Genomic DNA, 20,366 nt, shown 5'->3' with positions numbered 1-20,366 from the left:
AGCAAGGCGTCACAAGCACATGACCAGCGACCAATCGGCATAGAAGGTGTCAGAGACATGTGACCTCGTGTCAGCGATGATGTCACCCGCACATGTGCAATGGCTCCAAGATAGGACTTAGTCTCCAGCGCTCGCACATGTGCAGTAGCAAGAAATCTGGACTTAGTCTCCAGCGCTCGCACATGTGCAGTAGCAAGAAATCTGGACTTAGTCTCCAGCGCTCGCACATGTGCAGTAGCAAGAAATCTGGACTTAGTCTCCAGCGCTCGCACATGTGCAGTAGCAAGAAATCTGGACATAGTCTCCAGTGCTCGCAGCAACCGTAACAGTACCTCCCCCTCAAGGGCCCCCCTCCCGGCGACGCAGGTAATCAGCAACTAAGTCGGGAGCATGGACAGCCTCCTCAGGCTCCCAAGAGCGATGTTCCGGGCCGTAGCCCTCCCAATCTATCAAGAAGAACCTGCGCCCTCTAACCATCTTAGAACCAACTATGGCTCGTACCTCATAGCTAGAGCGAGAGGAATCAGAAGCAGGAGAGTGCACTTCACGAGCGTGAGGTAAAATTGCCGGCTTTAGCAGTGAAACATGGAATTTGTCATGGATCCTAAGATGGACGGGTAACTTCAATTGGTAGACTACAGGATTTACCTGTCGAAGAACCTCATAAGGACCCAGGAAGCGAGGAGCAAATTTGACAGAGCTCACTCTAAGTTTCACGTTTTTTGCAGAGAGCCACACAAAGTCCCCTGGAGAAAAGACAGGAGCCGGGCGACGAAACCGATCGGACACCGTCTTCATACGGTCCTTAGCTGCTTGGATTGACTCTTGAGTCCGATCCCAAACCTCTCTGGCATTAGTTGCCCAGTCGGCCACAAGAGGAGGAGGTGCAGCAGCGGGAAACGGTACCGGTACCCTAGGGTGTTGCCCATTATTGAGTACGAACGGTGTCTGCCCAGTGGCCTCAGCCAGCGAATTGTTAAGGGCAAATTCTGCCCAGGGTAGGAGGGAGGACCAGTTATCGTGGTTCTCAGCAACAAAGTGTCGAAGGTATATAATCATGGATTGATTGGTACGCTCAACCAAACCATTGGTCTCCGGATGGTATGCCGAAGATAGATTCAACTCAATTTGCAGAAGGCTACAAAGATCTCGCCAGAAACGGGAAGCAAATTGCGGGCCTCTATCACAAATGATACGATCTGGCATCCCGTGAAGCCTAAAGACATGCTTGAGGAATAGTTTGGCTAGTACCCTGGAAGATGGGATTCTCGATAACGGTACGAGATGAACCATCCGGGAGAAATGGTCCGTAATGACCCACACAAATCTATGTCCCTGTGAACATGGAAGATCACCCACAAAGTCCATGCCTACCACCTCCCATGGTCTATCTGGCACTGGTAAAGGATGCAAGAGCCCAGCCGGTCTCTGCCGTAATGGACGGTTGCGAGCACACGAGTAGCAGGAACCGACATATCTCTTGACGTGGCTGGCTAAGTGTGGCCACCAATACCACCTCTCCAGTAACTCTCGTGTCCGTCTAATACCAAAATGCCCACCCACCTTTGAGGTGTGGGCCCATGACAGTATATCATTCTGTCGATCAGGCGGAACAAAGGTCTTGCCCGGTGGGATTTGGTCTAACGTCACAGGCGAGAGCGTATGAAAAACCCTGGAGGGAAGGATAAGACGAGGTTCGTCAATCTCTTCCTGGGTAGAAAGCATAGAGCGAGACAGGGCGTCTGCCTTGTTATTCTTACTCCCAGACAGATAGTTGATGGAGAAGTGAAAGCGGGAGAAAAACAAGGACCAGCGGGCTTGCCGAGGATTCAGACGCTGAGCGGTTTGTAAGTACGTCAGATTCTTATGGTCTGTATAGACCTGGAAAGGATGTTTCGCTCCTTCCAGCAAGTGACGCCACTCCTCCAAGGCTAATCTCAAGGCAAGCAGTTCCCTATCCCCAATGGTATAGTTTCTCTCTGCCGGTGAAAAGGTTTTAGCAAAGAAGAAACACGGCCTTTTTCTACCTGCACCGTTCTTTTGATACAAGACCGCACCAGCACCCACTGAAGAGGCATCAACCTCTAAGAGGAAGGGCTTACTCTCATCGGGTCTTTGAAGAACGGGAGCAGTTGAAAAGTGTCTTTTTACTGCCTCAAAAGCCTGAGATGTCTCAGTAGACCAGGCTTTGGGATTAGCACCTTTCTTAGTCAAGGCCACCAAAGGGGCCACCAAAGTAGAAAAATGGGGTATGAACTGCCTGTAATAATTTATGAATCCTAAGAAGCGTTGCACCGCCTTCAAGGAATGAGGTTCGGACCATTGCAGGACAGCAGAGAGCTTCGCAGGATCCATAGCCAGGCCCTCTTGTGAGATAATGTAACCCAAAAAAGGCAATGAGGACTGCTCGAATACACATTTCTCGAGTTTAGCAAACAATGAGTGCTCCCTTAAACGGAAAAGGACACGAACGACATCCTGACGATGAGTCTCCAGATCAGGAGAAAAAATCAGGATGTCGTCCAGATACACCACTACTGAGGATAACAGTAAATCCCTGAACACATCGTTTACGAAGTCCTGAAATACTGCGGGTGCGTTACATAACCCAAAAGGCATGACGAGGTATTCATAGTGACCGTCTCGGGTGTTAAAAGCGGTCTTCCATTCGTCACCCTTTCGAATTCGTACCAAGTTATACGCACCCTGCAGATCCAACTTCGTAAAAACTTGAGCTCCTCTCAGTCTGTCAAAGAGCTCCGAAATTAAAGGTAATGGGTATTTGTTCTTTATTGTGATTGCGTTGAGACCCCTGTAATCTATGCAGGGACGCAAATCACCCTCTTTCTTCCGAACAAAGAAAAACCCAGCTCCCGCGGGAGAGACAGACTTACGAATGAACCCCTTCTCTAAACTCTCTCTTATATAGGTCGACATGGCCTCCGACTCAGGTATCGACAGGGGGTAAACCCTGCCTTTAGGTGGAACCGAACCTGGGATAAGGTCTATGGCACAGTCATACAGCCTATGGGGTGGAAGAACCTCAGCACCCTGTTTGGAGAACACGTCAGCGAAATCCAGATAGGGTGTAGGTATGGGAGAGAGATCAGTAGATGCAACCGCAATGACCTTAGGTGGTAAGGGAAGACATCGGGACGGACATTTCGAACCCCAACTAATAATGCTGTCAGACTCCCAGTCAATGTGAGGAGCATGAGTCCGAAGCCATGGGAGACCCAGAAGGATGTCGTCTATACCTTCAGGCAAAACAAGAAAAGAAATCTCCTCTATGTGACCCTGAGACAGGGAAAGGCGCAAGGGAACTGTCCTCAATGTAATGGAGTCAGACAACATAGTTCCATTAACAACACGGACAGGAATAGGCGCCTCTAACATGATAGAGGGAATATTGTGTCCCTTTACAAATCCTGAGGACACAAAAGTCCCGTCAGCTCCGGAATCCACAAAAGCCATAATAGGCCATGTATTCTCAGATAACGAGAGCTGACCTGGGATACAACACTTAGAGGGTGCAGAAGACGTCTCTAGTAACCCCCCTCTAATGGTTACTAGACCAGGGAGTTTCCCTGACGACTAGGACACTTGTTGGCATAGTGCCCAGCCTGACGACATACGTAACATATAGGAGGACCAGACTTGCGTAGTCTGGAAGACGTATGACCTAACTCCATAGGAGTGGGAGATGTTTCAGATGCTGAGGAAGATGGTAGTGGACCCTCAACAACTGGAATAGCCCGATGCTTAGGGCGTGAGGAAGAGACCTCGAGTCTACGTTCCTTATGGCGTACATCGATCCTCGTTGCTTCTGTGATCAAGTCCTCCAGAGAAGCAGGGACCTCACGAGTAGCAAGAGCATCCTTGACATAGCCTGCCAACCCTCTCCAGAAGATAGGAATCAACACCTTCTCTGGCCAATCTAGTTCTGCCACCAGAGTTCTAAAAGCAATGGCATAAGAACTAGTGGATAACGAACCCTGAGATAGATCTAACAGTCTCAGGGCCGCATCATGGGTAACCTGCGGACCCATGAATACCGCCTTAAGAGCATCAAGAAAGTCTTGATGTCTCAGAGTAACCACATCAGAGCGCTCCCATAGGGGAGTCGCCCATTCTAAGGCTTTGTCCTGAAGTAAGGAGATGATAAAGCCTACTCTGGACCTCTCCGTAGAGAAGCGAGAAGAGTTGACCTCTAGGTGTATCTGACACTGACTAATGAAACCACGACATGATCTGGCATCGCCAGAATATCTGTTTGGCAGAGCAAGTCGAGGATCATGTGCAGATGTCACCATGGTCTGAGGTTTATCCTCTATACTCTTGAGCCGTGACTCAAGTACTTGTATGTAACGGTGTAACTGCTGATATTCTGCCATAACTGCCAGACCCTTGGCTCAGTCCTAATGTTACGGGGGGCTGTCTGATAATAACTTAAAGGAGTATCAGACAGTCAGGGTCCACCGTGCAAAGACTCTGCTGCAGACTATGGCAGAGTGCAATACCTCTGTTAACTCACAGAAGGATATAATAAGTAAGTAAAGCAATTCCTCCCTTACTTGGAGGGTGTGTGGAATGATCTCTGTTAATAATCACAGAGACAAAGGCAATGTGTGCGAAATGGCACCTACCTAGGTCCGCTCTTCTAGTGGTGCAAAAGAGACGAACAGCAGCGTAAGCCGCACAAAGCTCCTACCTGCGTTCGCTCCACTAGTGTGCGAGGACACGAACCACTAGATATGGCACCTGCCTAGGTCCGCTCTTCTAGTGGTGCAAAAGAGACGAACAGCAGCGTAAGCCGCACAAAGCTCCTACCTCTGTTTGCTCCCCTAGTGTGCGAGGATACAAACAACTGCCAGACGCAGTATAAGGAACGTTACCCTAGCGGCAACGTCCACCTACGAGTCGAATCACAAGGCCCAGCCAGACCATGTGCCTCAGGCACCTGCCTATGTCCGCTCCCCTAAGAGGTAAGGATACGGACAGCAGCCGAAGCTGTAAGGTATAAGAACGCTACCCTGCCGGTAGCGCTCACCTTGCATAGACAGAGGAATGCCTAGAGGAACGTGCACAGGGCGTCTACCCTCATGCATGAACCAAGAGGACTGAGCGCCATGCGGCGTGTGTCAGGGTCTTATATAGACTCTGTGCCTCATCCAAGATGGAGGACACCAGAACCAATCGGCTGCCAGAACGACAAGAGTGACGTCATGCTGGCCTATCACCGAGCAAGGCGTCACAAGCACATGACCAGCGACCAATCGGCATAGAAGGTGTCAGAGACATGTGACCTCGTGTCAGCGATGATGTCACCCGCACATGTGCAATGGCTCCAAGATAGGACTTAGTCTCCAGCGCTCGCACATGTGCAGTAGCAAGAAATCTGGACTTAGTCTCCAGCGCTCGCACATGTGCAGTAGCAAGAAATCTGGACTTAGTCTCCAGCGCTCGCACATGTGCAGTAGCAAGAAATCTGGACTTAGTCTCCAGCGCTCGCACATGTGCAGTAGCAAGAAATCTGGACATAGTCTCCAGTGCTCGCAGCAACCGTAACAGGTGATGGGCATGGAAGACTGAGCAGATGAGGAAGAGCTTGCTCACATTTCGGTTGTGCGAGGTTGGGGGGAGAGGGCAGAGGAAGGAGGCATGATTCTCACCTCTCCGCAACCAACACAGCAAGGACTTGTTCCTCCTTGATGCGCAAGACACATGAGCGCCTTCTTGCTGCACTACCTACAACATGACCCTTTGATTGTCCTAATTCGAAGTAATGCTGACTCGTGGTTTGCCACACTGTTAGATCCCCGGTACAAGACAAAAATTGGCAAAATAAATCCTGCCATACAAAGGGACGCACATATGCAGGAGTATCAGCAGAAGCAGGTACGCAATCTTAGCTCGGCTTTTCCACTAAACACCAGTGCTGCACAGAGTGAATCACAACATTTTGTCATGGCTAGTAGGAAATGGTCTTTTACTTGTCTACATCTGAGGGACCGAGGGCTGGCTGCTGTGCTGAGACAGCGTTGACTATGGTGTCCCTGCAGAGTTGCAAATTAGTAAATATACAAAATGAGTGGCAAAAGGCCATATGCTGGTGGAAAGTGGAACAGGTGTGTTGGAAAGTATAAAAAAGTTTGTGTCCGTGGGTTTGGTGGTTAAGCAACAGTAACATCTGCTGAAGAAACACCATCTGTTACGGGGGGACTGGCAGATTAGGATAAGGTGGTATATATCCCAATCGCCAGTCGGGGTCCACCATGCTCACAGATGGAAAAGGAGATGCTGGCAACACGAAGGTTAGGCGGAGGATACAGAGCTGGGTGAGTAGTAGGGGTGGGGGACAAGTCATCAAAAGAAATCTGACAGTTGCCCCGCCCCTATCAAAGTGTATTAAACACGCCCCCTTAATCAAAATGGTTATCATTTGATATCCTTTTGATATCAAATGGCTATCATTTGATAGCCTTTTGATATCAAATGACTATCATCCGATATCCTTTTGATATATCCTTTTGATATCAAATGACTATCATCTGATATCCTTTTGATATCAAATGGCTATCATCTGATATTTATTTGTTAGGTTGTTATGTTTCCCCTTAATCCTGTCCTATTATTTATCTGTCCAATAATTGTTCTCTTTTATATAGGTATTTTGATACTGTAATTTTCTGTTAATCAAATTGATATTCAAAGTGTATTATTGATATCAAATTGTCTTACTGACACGCTTACCCATTAAAAGAAACTTTATTCCTATAATAGTAGAATGTTCCCCATGATATTGTCAGTAGAATTATATATAGTATAATGTTCCCCATGAGTCTTATTGATACGATTACCCATGATATTAAATGAGAGAAGTCGGTCTTATTGATACGAGTACCCACGATATTAAATGAGAGAAGTCATTTTATTTCATATAATAGTATAATGTTTATTGAACCAAATCCACAATACACAGCAAATATCAAATCATAATAGTATAATGTTTATTGAACCAAATCCACAATACACAGCAAATATCAAATCAATTATCATGTGAACAATATCAAAAATCAATACAATTGCACATCCGCAATACACAAATCAAAGTTGTCGTTACATAGTGAGCCACGTGGATTGTAGAATCGGTGATACTCTTTTTTTAATCCTTAAAGGGCCTTGAGCAATACCTATTGGAGAGGAGTGTAAAGGATGGTTCACACGTCGAGGTGTGAATAGAGTTCGAGATTTAGATGTACCATCAGATTCATTCAATGGTATTTTTAATCGATCTAACTGTTCTCTGGTAGTGGAATTACCCACAACAGTGGAGGGCATATTTAACTCAGCCATGGCCTGCATAAATGTATCCCAGCCCCGAGGTAAATTCCTGTTGGTCAGGGCGTGGCTCTGAGTTGTGTTACGTACCAAATCCATCATGTTAGAGCCTGGAATTACACTTCCTTTGAATATAAATTCACTTTTATCATTCCACGATGTAATATTTTTGTTCTGCAACAGTCTGTTTAGTAAAAATTCTGCGTTCTTTTTATAGCGCGGATTTACATGACTTACAATTTCATTAACGGTTGTATTATTATCAGGTTCTGAATTCGACAATTGTTGATGATCAATCTCAGGAGCGTTAATAAACTTTAAAGTTGATAATTCCTTTGCATCGTGTTTAGCATGAACCAAGTATCTCTGTAGTACATCACTATATTTTTTAATTTTGATGTCGTCCGGTATGTCACGTCTTTGTAAAATTTCACTAATTTCAGCATCGAGACGATGGATTACACTCTGTCGTATGTTGTCTGTAATAGGGGCTCGTAGTTTAATTAGTTCCTGCTTAGGAACAAGATACATTTTCTCAGTATGTTCCATTATTTACCGGCGAGAAGACTTGTTATTATCGGAATCGCAAAGCCTAAAAGAGGACCTATAAACCCACCGGTCTGATTTAGTATACGTTTCTTTTTCTTTATGCTGTGGGACTTATTACTCATGGCTCTTATAGCTTTACGCCATTTTTTTAGTATATTTTTTTGGCGTTCTTTCAGAGGAATACGGCCTTTTAAGATGTTTAATGCAATTTCCCCTATGGCTGTAATTAAATCATGACTCGCATTGCACAAAATAGATTTTCTGACAGAAGGAGGGGCCTTCACGAGGGTTTTTAAGAGATCCCAGTTACGTCGGATTCTCTCAGACATCTTTACAACACTATGTCCACAGCGTAGAATGTCTGATTTTGCGCAAATTTCACTTTTTAGAAGTATTTTTCTTTTGAACATACACAGCGGGTAAAGCTGGTGGAAACAGGCCCGTCCTCAAGCGAAGATCCTCAGGGGTATCGGCTCTTAAGTCTAGCATCAAATAACCATAAGGTACCCGCGTTGCATCCTCAAAAGCTTCTAAGAAAAAACGTGTTTTTCCTGGATACATCTGTCGCGCTAACGTAACAATTTGTAATTTATCCCGAGGATTATTAAAAAGTACCATGTACTTTGTGTTTAAATTTATCGTCCGACTTTTCTTACCTTGACAAAATATGTTTTGTACCAGGTAGAAAATGCTGAGATTTCTGTGGTGTACATACTTGGTAAAAGCTTTTTCTACTTCACTATTATCACTCGCGCTCTCCATGAGATCATCAACAATAGTCAAATTTACCTTTTCGGGAGGGAATAATTCATCATCTACAAATGTATGAGGCAGACCCTCCACAAATCTGATGATTGGAAAAGAAAGAGAGATTTCGTCATATAGTTTTTGCCAGCACGAATAAAACCAAACAATATTATCAGGCTTATGAGAAAAATGAGTGTCAATATTATATAACAGTTGTTTTACAAAATAACTTTTTCCAGAATTAGATGGACCTGCTAGAATGCAGGAGAATGGGTGTTGCAGACGGGTATCCATCACAAGTCACAACTAATAGCCAAATGGTACGGTAGTAAAATCATCAAATAGGCGTCGTTTTGTGTAAACACACCTTTGTGTTTTGCGTAATGGTCTTGTCTCAATGTCCCAGTACTTTTTATTTTTCACAATTCCTGGCTGTTCAACGATAATTCGTTTCTGTGTTTCAGAATCAGAATTACGCGGGTAGTCCAGAACTAGATCTTTTAGACTGTTGAAATTAATAGATTGGTTGTTACCAACATTTAACGTTATACCCTTCACTTTTAAGACAGTTTTACCAGTGTTGAGTTTGTATCCGTAAGTTTTTGGACCTGCAGATACAAATTCAGTGATGTACGTATCATCAGGTATCTCACTGGTCAATTCCCCCAGGTAATCCCCTAAAGGAGGACTCCACTCACCATCTTTCTGCACAAAAATAACAGAATCTGTGTCATGGTATAGGCACCTTTCCTGCAATTTATCCAGAACAGAGTATAGCTCTAGTCTGGCATACGCCGTTGTAAAACACGCTATAAAAATGTTTGTGTTTTTGTTGACAGTGTGATGTCCCTCTGTATATTTCCAGTCAATTGTGGTTGTCTCATCATCAATAAAATGCAACATTGAAATGTCATAGTACGGTAAAAAAACATGATGAAACAAGGCTTCAGCATCGCTGATAATGCTGGTACATGATAAATTAGATCTCTGTGCAAACTTTCCCCATAAAGAATTTAAGAAAAGCTTGGAGATCTGTCTCTTTGCAGAGTTCATTCCTATATTTTCAGATCGTAATTGTACACCTTCTTTTTCAAGAAAGGTGTCAATGTACTGTTGTTTCTTGTTATCATCAGTGCACCAGCTGGGATAACCGGAAGCCTCCTGCTTATCCCTAAGGTGTAATTTAATGTACGGCGCAAACAGAGTATCACTGGTATTAGTAAAATCCCAAATTTCATAGATGTGTGCAATCCTATATCCTTTTTCTATTGCCATCTCAACCTCTATTGTGCACCAAGTTCCTGTCAGAGAGCGATCCTCATCACTGTGTGTACAGTCCTCAGTTTGTGAATTGACAGCGCATGTATAGCAAAGGGGAAACATTAATTTTTTGTTGAGTTTTACCGGAAGAACTGGAAAAAATAAATCCCTTGGAGGGTAGACCTTGACTTTGACAAGACCAAAGTAATTTTTAATAAATCCAAAGTTCTCATAGATAATATGAGGATGACCAACAGGATATGTTTTAGTTTTGTTTACAAAGGGATACAGACTGGTGAAATCATAGTAATGTAGCATCTCTCCAGATTCCCGTTGGTGATAAAGTTTAATGGCATTAGTACGGCCCCCATAAAGGGCATCGCGGGGATCTAAGGGTTTGGGGAATTCCATTTGGTCAAGAAATGTTTGAAGATTAGAATCTTTTTCAACCATTTCTTTCCAATCATGTTCCCACAGAACTCTCACTGTGTAGCCGCAATACTGCAAGTAACGTTTTTTAGCTAAAAAGGCGTAATATAATTGACCATAGGATGTGTTTGTGACCTTATTTGAGTCATTTTCATTATAACATACAGGACATCCATGGTAAAAGCAGCCCTGAAATTCAAACGCTATGTGACTGTTGTTAACATAGGCGTAACCATCTAAGAAATATTTTCCGACTTGTTTTTCACCGCCTCTCAAAGCATGCTGAATGGTTATGTTCTCTGTGTGTGCTACATACATGAGCCACTGTATAGCGGGGGACGAGAAACGTTTTTTTGTCTTGTGATAATTATCCCCAGGTAAAATGGCTATTGTGTTTTTTGGAAGAAATTTAAACCTGTACATTGCCATACATACAGAGGCCAGGGTCACGAGTTGAAAAGGATCAATGCATCTGGTCACTTCAATCTTTTTCTTTTCCTGTTTACAGTATATTTGAATATTTTTCTGCGTCATCTCCATAACACGCTCTCTATAGAGTTCACAAGAGCGCCTCAGAATCTCAACATCTTGCTTGCAATAAGCTTTTAGTTCAGACTTAAAGTCAAAAGTTGTATTTACCTCGGTCTCATACCACTCCATAAATTCCCCTTTCTCACTAGGCGACATGTACTCTACCCCATAATATTTTACAGCGGGTAGGGGCCCCACATAGTTTTGATTTTCTTCAGTGTTAAAAAAGTGGGGAAAATGCCCTTTTGAACCTGAAAAACCCATAGCCTGTGGTAGCTTACTAAGTTTCATGGGTATGAAATTTAGAGAGTCTATAAATCGTATATCCAAATCAGGCAGCGTTACACACAAGAGGCGTCCACCTCGGGATATCAGTTTTACGCAGAGTTTTTCAGAAATCAATTCTTTAACAATAAAGTAAGCATCGTATCTGCCGGCATTGTGGGCTATAAATGTATGACCTGAAAATTTACCGCTTGTAAAGAACAGTACAAAGTCATGAGTACACGATTTACCTTCAAACTCCCAGGAAGGCCTGCCATGCAATGTTGTTGCGTAAATGTAATTTGGTATGTGCGTACCTGTCTCTTGCATACATTCAAAGTCATAAAATATATATTGTTCTGTTTCCTCCTTTGGTACATACCTCCGCATGTAACAAAGATGGTCATCAAATTCATTTAGACGTATGCGACAAACAGGACAACACATGCCTTTACATTTATGCTCGGACTCGCTATCTTTGAACACAAAATGATGACATTTATCACAAAATGTTTTAAGTCTGCAGAATGTTGGGTTATCTGTAGCTAAATGTGTGTGATGATCTAAGCACTCACTCGAGCGACAAAAAACCCGACATATAGGGCAACGAGGTGGGTACTGCTCATCACTGCTCTCCACACAGCTCTCTCTTTGACAAGCTTTACAAAAATATTGACACGAATGATTAAATTTGTGATGAAACACAGAATTGCATCTTTCACAAAAGTAATCCTCACCGATAAAACCCTTCATATTTTTGATACCGTAGTAGTGATTATCATGATGCAATATGAAAATGTTTTTAGTACCAGATGTTTTACCTGATTGAAAGTAACGCCAGTCACCCTGACTGTAGTACAGTACTTTAATGTTGACACCCAGAAGTTTCTCAAAATCCACAATTTCACTAAAGCTTATTAGTTGTTCCTCAGGAATACCCAGGGATGCATGTATGGCTTTAGCACGACTCAGTATAACTGAATCACCGACATCAGTGTCGTCCATCAGGGCACACACACTAGCACTGAAGCACAGATTTGTGTTGTAATTGTTAAAGTCATACAGCCAGCGCTTCTTTTGTTTAATGATTTGACTACTCGCTATAGATTTCAACCGTCTTTTTGCACCACCGCGTCTGTTTTTAATTATTGTTACGACTAATTTGAGTGAATTGGATGCTAGGCATTCAGCATTACTTTGCAATGTGCGAGCAACAGAATTTAAAAATGATACAGAACTGAAATCATCCCTTGATTGTTTTGTAGTGAAAATGGGATCTAATGTGGCCCCACCTTCAAGTCTTAATTGAACAAAGTCCCCAGGATCAATGTCCCTGATGATTCTGTCCAGTAATGACTGAATAGTGTCATGTACGACATTTATGGCCTCTACAAATGATTGGATGCGGTCTAAATTTACAAATCTAAAATGATCAATGTGCAAGCGGGCATTGAAATTGCGGACATCTCTTTGTTGATGAAAAAAATGCTGTAAAAATACTGCTTGATCTGCATTCACTACATTATCATTATCAACATTACCAACAGGTGCTGCATTATGTGCCCTTTCAGCATGTGTTTCCAGAGGCTCTCTGCTTTGAGCATTTGGAGACACAGTGGGGTTAACACCTCCAGGGTTATCTTGGTTACGTGAAGGACTCTGTGCATGTATCAGCATCTGTGGGTTTTGTGTAGATATAGATCTGTGAGCTGCCTCTCGTCGTTTTCTAGCTGCTAGCGATCGTTTAGATCTAATCAACAGCTTTAGAGCCCGTTTAAGTATTCTCGATCTGTATGCCCTCTGTGGACCCATTTTAAATAATTTCGTCCCTTTTTTTGGTAATTTCTGCATCCCGTAACCAACCATGCATAGTCACAGTGATTCCTTTTTATTAGGTTGTGATAATACAATAGCATGCTCTCTTTTGAATTCAGATAGTTCTGCGATAATGTCAGATGTTGGATATGCATTCATGAATCTTTCATAGGTATCACAAAAATATTTTAGTTTGTTCTGGTAAAGTTTGCATTGGACATACTGTCCAGACATAGCAGTAAGCATGATGTCCTGTTCATCAGCCCACACAGGTCTCACTGTGTAAGCTGATGTAGAGTCAACTCTCTGCTTTTTGCTTACTCTCCGTTTTGAATCAGAACGTTTTTTTAGAGGCATTACAATACCAAAATCACTAGACGAACCTTCAGAAGTATTAACTGATGGTTGCTCAGTGTGCTGCACCCGTATAGTGTTCATATTTATAGCCTTTGGAATTAAATTCCCGGGTTGCTTGGGGGATGTAGCTCTAGCCTCACGTTTCTTCGGTACTGAATTCCTGGGATACTTGATGGACGCAGTCGTATCTTCACGATTCACAATATTGCTTGGTGAAAGAGGCTTTGTTCGTGAAAGAGGCGTTGTTCTCACGATCACATTAGCTCTTTGCGGAGTTATCTGCGGCGAGTCATAATTACACCTCTGCAGAGACGACGTTGCTGAAAGAAAAGATACTAGCGTCAGTTCATCGTGAAGTTAGAGTAACATAGAAAACAACATAGGATCAACATAGGAAAAGTTACAGGTGCCAGTTAAGCAATTTTCATTGCGACATTGTATGTATAAAGGCAGTATAGAATGGAATAAATATATACTTACAAGCATGAGTTGCATATTGTACTTCTACAGGCCCTGGATTAGTAGTCTTCTCATTGAACGATGTCGACGGGATGGGAATATTCTCTTTTGCAAATTCAAGTTTTTTGGCCACTAGTTGAACATCTGTAAATAAAACATAACTATTAGACCCATCAGAAATGCTTTTAACACAACAGAAAAGCTTTTCTTCACGGACCTGATAATCGTAAATTACCTTTTCTATTCTTGAGGTCCCTTCTTATTGATTTTCCGGATTTTTTTGGAGCGTTAGGAGCCGGGGGAAGTACAGGACTACAGGGCACTTCTACGAGTTCGATAGCCGAATCCCGATTTTCAGCTGTTGCATACAGGGGCAGTACAGAACTACAGTGCACTTCTACGAGTTCGATATCCGAGTCCCGATTTTCAGCTGTTTCAAAGTCTTGATTGTTTTCCATCATAAAAACTGACCGCATCATTTCAGTATCTGAATGAGAAATTTTACTTAGCATCAGGTCTAGAAGCACATATTTAATCAGTTATTATACAAATAGTAATAAAGCTGCTGATAATATACATAATTACCTGTGACCGATTGATGAAAACCTGGAACATTTGACTCATCAATTACATCTTCACTGGGTCCATAATTCAGAGTACTAAAAATGTTGTTAAATCCTGGACTCATACACTCTTCTTAAATAAGAAAGAATGAAAGAATATATAATTAATATACAAAATATGATAATTAATATACAAAATATGAACTTAATCAGAGTGAGATGACCCTCCTTTCAATATATTCAATATAATACCTAATTGGGAATTCGTAAGAAAGGTATCGAAATGATCTCCGGAATTGTGGTTTTCCATCTGAAATAAAATGTAACACATTAATATATATATATATATATATATATATATATATATATATATATATATATATATATATATATATATGCGCTATGAAAGTAATATACGACAAAATATAATATTACAAAGGGTCTATATTAAATATCTGAATAAGTTATAATAATAAAAATGATTAACTATATCTAAGCAATGATTGCCCTATTCATCAGCAATATTTATTACGCATGTATTAAATATAAAATTACTTATCTATTCAATATTACAAAGGTAAATAACTTATAATAAACAGTATATTAAATATTTAAATAAGTTATAATAATAAAATAAATAACTATCTAAGCCTTGGATGAACTATTCAATAACCATATATTACTCATGTATTAAACATAGGACAGAACTAGTATTCACCACTATAATTGACTAGCAAAGCATATAAGATAACAAGATAACTATAATGCAGTAAAATTTGTTTAAAAGAACTGAAGGCCTCAGTTCTTTTAAACAAATTTTATCTCTACTAACACAGTACAAAGATATATATTACCTGTATTATAACGCAATAGGTCCTTGATATATGAAGCAATGAGATTTACTTTATGGTATATATTCAGTCTCATATCATACAGACTAGATAATTGAAATATGGAAGGCTACAGTTTATCACTACACAAGAAATGGGAATTAAAAAAGTAAACTTACTGTTTAAAGAGATGAAGCGATGTTCAGTAGAACTGGAAAAATACTTTCTTGGTAAATCTGCACTGCTATGAATGGGCCTTTGCACTCTATTTAAAGGGCTTCAGCTCAGAAAATCACACCCACCAAAAACAGTCAGGGGCGTCACTCCACAGGGTAACAGCCAATCATGATATCTTTATATTTAGACGCCTCAGCTGTTGTCTTTTAAATGAAATTACTTTTCAAGCATAATATAGTTGGTATTAAAGTTTCCATTTAATATCATTTCATACAGAGGCAATTCTGATAAAGACATCAAACGTCAAATTCCTCATCATGGATTCTAGAAACCTTGAAAAAATATTGAATAAGCAGTATTTCACACCTAAAGCTGCTGGTTCCTTTGGTGGAATTGACAAATTATATAGAGAAACAAGAAGAAATCAGGCGATTAAAGAAGCGATTGTGCGTGATTGGTTGAATAGACAAGATTCATATATTTTGCACAAGCCTGTAAGAAAGAGATTTAAGACAAATAAAATCTTAGTTTCAAATATAGACCAACAGTGGCAAGCGGATCTCGTAAGTTTAATTGAATATTCAAGGGAAAATGATAATGTCAAATATATCCTGACAATTATAGATATTCTATCAAAATTTGCATGGTGCGTCCCCTTATCAAACAAGACTGGATCAGGTGTAGCCAGATCTTTTGAACGAATATTTCAAAATGAAAAACGCATACCGAAGAAATTACAGACGGATCGGGGTAAAGAATTTGTGAACGCCTCTATGAAACGTATTTGTAAAACGTATAACATTTTGCATTTCTATACGAACAATTTAGTAAAAGCCGCTGTGGTGGAGAGATTTAATCGTACGTTAAAATCCAGGATGTTTCGCTACCTTACAAGACAAAACACGTTTAGGTACATTGATATTTTACCGGATTTGGTGCATAGTTACAATCATACTTTTCATTCGAGTATTCGCTGTAGACCTGTTGATGTTACGAGCAAAAATTCGTTACAAATATGGAAAAATATTTACAGCTCTAGTATGAATAATAAGTCGATTAAACCTTCTTTAAAAATTGGTGATAATGTACGCTTGTCTCAATATAAACGTACTTTCGCTAAGGGATATGAACAAACATACACTGAAGAAATATTTATGATTAGTGGCATTAATACAAAATTTCAAATACCTCTCTACAAAATCGTTGATTTGCGCGGAGACCCTGTGGAGGGAACATTTTATAAGGAGGAACTACAAAAAGTTTCAGCGGATGAGAATCGACTCTACAAAGTAGAAAAAATTTTGAGACGAAGACGCGTCAAAAATATATCGCTGGTTCTCGTTAAGTGGTTGGGATACCCATCATCCTTCAATAGTTGGATTAAAGAAGACCAGTTGACGGACATGTAATTATGGATTCTGGCTCATTCTATATTACATTACCTAGCAATGCCTCCTCTAAAATTTTTCCAGACAACACGATATCTACGTTTACTACAAAACTGGCAAAACCCGTATACCTTACAGGAACGTATGAAGTAGCACTCACAGAAATTCAGTACCCCCATACCTGGTTTACCTTTGAAAATAACGAAGGCTCATTTTATATCGGAAAACGAGGAGATATCCAGAGGGAATATTTCGTAAAAGCAGGATATTATTTAAATATTTCTGAACTCATAAGAGCCATTAATGAACGTATTGACACATTGAAGGTAGCCGCCGATGGTTTTAAACTTCGTTATGATGAAGTGAAGAGAAGTGTGACTCTATCGGATTCCCCTACGATTCAGTTTGCTCCAGGACAAAAATTGGCTCATATTTTAGGATTGCAACCGTATATTGAGGCGTATGATAATAGCCTGTTAGAGAGAAAGAAGTCGTATGCCGATATAAAAGACGGATTTTATACATTATTTGTTTACACAGATATAATTCAACACCAACTTGTTGGAGACAGTTATGTTCAACTTCTGAGAACCGCACAAGTCAGCGGTAAAAGCTCGGATATTATCACCCTCCAGTACACGCGTCCAGATTATGTACCTCTATGCAAACATAGCTTTGATTCTATAACCATATCTATCTTGACAGATCAGGGTACCCCTGTTAAATTCAAGTACGGAAAAACAATCGTACGATTACACTTTAGGCAGCGACGTGATTGACACGATAAAATGGTGTCTCATAGGGTTTACGGCGATCCAAGCATTTATATCCGCTATTACATAGCTCAGACGGGCAACGGCTTAGAGGGATTTCGCGGTGATGAGTACATGTATGGAGCTGGTCTGGCTGGGATTTTTAGGGGTCTGTTTCGAAAAGCCATGCCCCTCTTCCGAAAAGGATTAGAAATAGTAAAACCGCATGTAAAAACAGCAGTCAAAAATATCGCTAAAGATGCCGTTACCTCCCTCTCTACAACCGTCATGAATAGATTAAACACGCCTCCTCAGGAAGGATCTGGCCTTGTTTATTTGGCATTTAGCAAGAGGACGGACATATAGTGAAATATTGGAACAATTTAGTAATGATTTAAAGCAAAACGATAATATAGTTCTTGCTTTTGTAAAGAAAATTTCATCTGATCCAAAAGGCTATAGTTGTATGAATCATTTTAACTTTGTTCAACGATGTGTTAATTTCTGTTCCTTTCGAGATTCAAAATGACAACTGGGGTTCTCACACTACAGTGAATCCTGTCTCTGACTATGATCCATTTGAAAAAATCATTAGACACTTGAAAAAACATTACTGAGAGGTAATTGACAAAAAACTACAACTGTACCTTCTCTCTGTTATTGAAAAACTATGAATACACGGCAAACAGGTGATGGTGAATGAATGTTCGCTTCAAGACTCACAACTGTTGCAACGTCATTAGGAAGCTGAAAAAACACATTTGCTATTGAAAACACTTAACACAAGAACTGGTCTCTTGTAAAGTCAGCTGTTGTCCCTAATGCTTCTACAAGATGCTTGAATCCTAAATTCAACTGCTCAGTTATTTGCGGCTTTGATAATTGCTGTGTATTGCGGATATTCAACTGTATTGATTTTTGATATTGTTCACATGATAATTGATTTGATATTTGCTGTGTATTGTGGATTTGGTTCAATAAACATTATACTATTATGATTTGATATTTGCTGTGTATTGTGGATTTGGTTCAATAAACATTATACTATTATATGAAATAAAATGACTTCTCTCATTTAATATCGTGGGTACTCGTATCAATAAGACCGACTTCTCTCATTTAATATCATGGGTAATCGTATCAATAAGACTCATGGGGAACATTATACTATATATAATTCTACTGACAATATCATGGGGAACATTCTACTATTATAGGAATAAAGTTTCTTTTAATGGGTAAGCGTGTCAGTAAGACAATTTGATATCAATAATACACTTTGAATATCAATTTAACAGAAAATTACAGTATCAAAATACCTATATAAAAGAGAACAATTATTGGACAGATAAATAATAGGACAGGATTAAGGGGAAACATAACAACCTAACAAATAAATATCAGATGATAGCCATTTGATATCAAAAGGATATCAGATGATAGTCATTTGATATCAAAAGGATATATCAAAAGGATATCGGATGATAGTCATTTGATATCAAAAGGCTATCAAATGATAGCCATTTGATATCAAAAGGATATCAAATGATAACCATTTTGATTAAGGGGGCGTGTTTAATACACTTTGATAGGGGCGGGGCAACTGTCAGATTTCTTTTGATGACTTGTCCCCCACCCCTACTACTTGGGTGGCTATGAAACTAATAGTAGCCTGAACCGAGTTAGACGACACTCGGATCTGGAGACTGGGAACCCTGTTAGCGTCACAGGGTCCACACACCCAGCACAGGAACTCCCAGTTAACAACACAGGGGCCATTGGGTACGCTGTCCGTGTGCGTAGGGGCCACACCTGTGGACACCAGGCGCATCAGCAGCAGCAGCCCAGTTAATGCCACTGGGCTGCACTAACAGGACTGGTAGGACAGGAACTGGTCTTAACCATTCTGCGTTACCAACTGTGGTGATGGCCTGCACTGACGCCCTATCTCTGCCTACCTCTGGCCTAAAGCCGCAATGGGTTCAACACATGGAGGTGTGCTCTTTCTGAGCATAATAGAAGACTGCGCACCTCCTTGTTAGCTCCAGCCCCTTTTATAACCTGGGTCCGCCCCAACCCAGGGTGAACCACAATGCACCTCCTGGAGACAAAAGCAGAGTGACACGTCATCAGTGGCATAACCAGCGGCCTATTTGGAACCGCCACTTCAATGATGACCTCATGGCAGCCACGACCCAAACACCTCACCAGACCAGTCATCGTCTGACCAACAATAATGAGGTGACAAGTCATAGGGGCGGGCCTCTGCAAGCCAGTCCGGAGTGGCCTGGCCACATCATCAGGACACCTGACAGGGCAGGGCCAAAGAGTTCATTCCCGGACCTAGACTCTGATGCAGTAAGTGCCTGAGCATGCTCAGTAGCATGAACAACAGTCTCAGAAAAAAGACTATCAGCTTCAGCATGCTGTCTAGGCACAACACAGGACTGAGACACGGCATGGAGTCCAAGTACCTGTGCAAAGAGGCTTTTCGCAGTAAGTGTGGGAGCATGCGCTGTAGCCCGAACTGAGGACTTAGCCTCAGTCAGGAATGGCACAGTCAGGCTGAGCATACTCACTAGGCAAATCAGTGGACTTAGGCTGCGGCTGGGGTAAATCGGCACACGCATGCGCACTAGCCACCTCTCCACACTTAGACGTGGAGGAGAAAGCAGCCAGCTGGACAACCCGAGGCACAGCCCAAAATGGCAGGTGACGCCTGGGCGCAACTGGAACCGCAGCAGTCTGCTTGCGTTTACGGAGGCACCGTTTCGTAACACCAACTACCAGCCAAAATAACAGGTGTACTTCTTCCCGTGGATAATCTATGATCCCTTTTTTCCTGGACACGACCATCGCTAACAAATGTAGATGAGCCAGCAAAACAGCAGCTGCTTCAATGGA

At 41.5% G+C, this 20,366-nt stretch overlaps 1 protein-coding gene across 3 annotated transcripts; it reads right to left on the bottom strand.

Moving 5' to 3' along the window:
• Positions 1 to 9,063: 9,063 nt before the first annotated feature.
• Positions 9,064 to 18,207, bottom strand: LOC142249874 (uncharacterized). Of its 3 annotated transcripts, XM_075321831.1 has the most exons (7): positions 15,325 to 15,402; positions 14,568 to 14,625; positions 14,338 to 14,448; positions 13,988 to 14,239; positions 13,774 to 13,896; positions 13,320 to 13,613; positions 9,064 to 9,142 (listed from the first exon to the last, which is right to left on the bottom strand). In XM_075321831.1, the coding sequence occupies exons 2-7, from the start codon at positions 14,623 to 14,625 to the stop codon at positions 9,138 to 9,140; spliced, it is 843 nt and encodes a 280-aa protein (XP_075177946.1). In that variant the 5' UTR covers positions 15,325 to 15,402; the 3' UTR covers positions 9,064 to 9,137. The 3 variants fall into 3 exon arrangements, with proteins under 3 accessions (XP_075177946.1, XP_075177944.1, XP_075177945.1); XM_075321829.1 differs by lacking the exon at positions 9,064 to 9,142 and having other exon boundaries at positions 11,935 to 13,613; XM_075321830.1 differs by lacking the exons at positions 9,064 to 9,142; positions 14,568 to 14,625; positions 15,325 to 15,402 and adding an exon at positions 18,110 to 18,207 and having other exon boundaries at positions 11,935 to 13,613.
• Positions 18,208 to 20,366: the final 2,159 nt, after the last annotated feature.

This window comes from Anomaloglossus baeobatrachus, chromosome 8 (genome assembly GCF_048569485.1).
Source record: "Anomaloglossus baeobatrachus isolate aAnoBae1 chromosome 8, aAnoBae1.hap1, whole genome shotgun sequence".
Classification (NCBI taxonomy): Eukaryota; Metazoa; Chordata; class Amphibia; order Anura; family Aromobatidae; genus Anomaloglossus; species Anomaloglossus baeobatrachus.
Note: the sequence above shows the minus strand (reverse complement) of the source record. Positions and strands in the feature narration are given on the sequence as shown.

Coding starts and splice junctions, on each gene's coding strand:
- LOC142249874 (XM_075321829.1), bottom strand. CDS start 14,625: ATGGAAAACCACAATTCCGGAGATCATTTCGATACCTTTCTTACGAAT. Junction 14,240..14,337: donor TTTTCATCAATCGGTCACAG/GTAATTATGTAT, acceptor TTTCTCATTCAG/ATACTGAAATGATGCGGTCA. Junction 13,897..13,987: donor GGACCTCAAGAATAGAAAAG/GTAATTTACGAT, acceptor TTTTATTTACAG/ATGTTCAACTAGTGGCCAAA.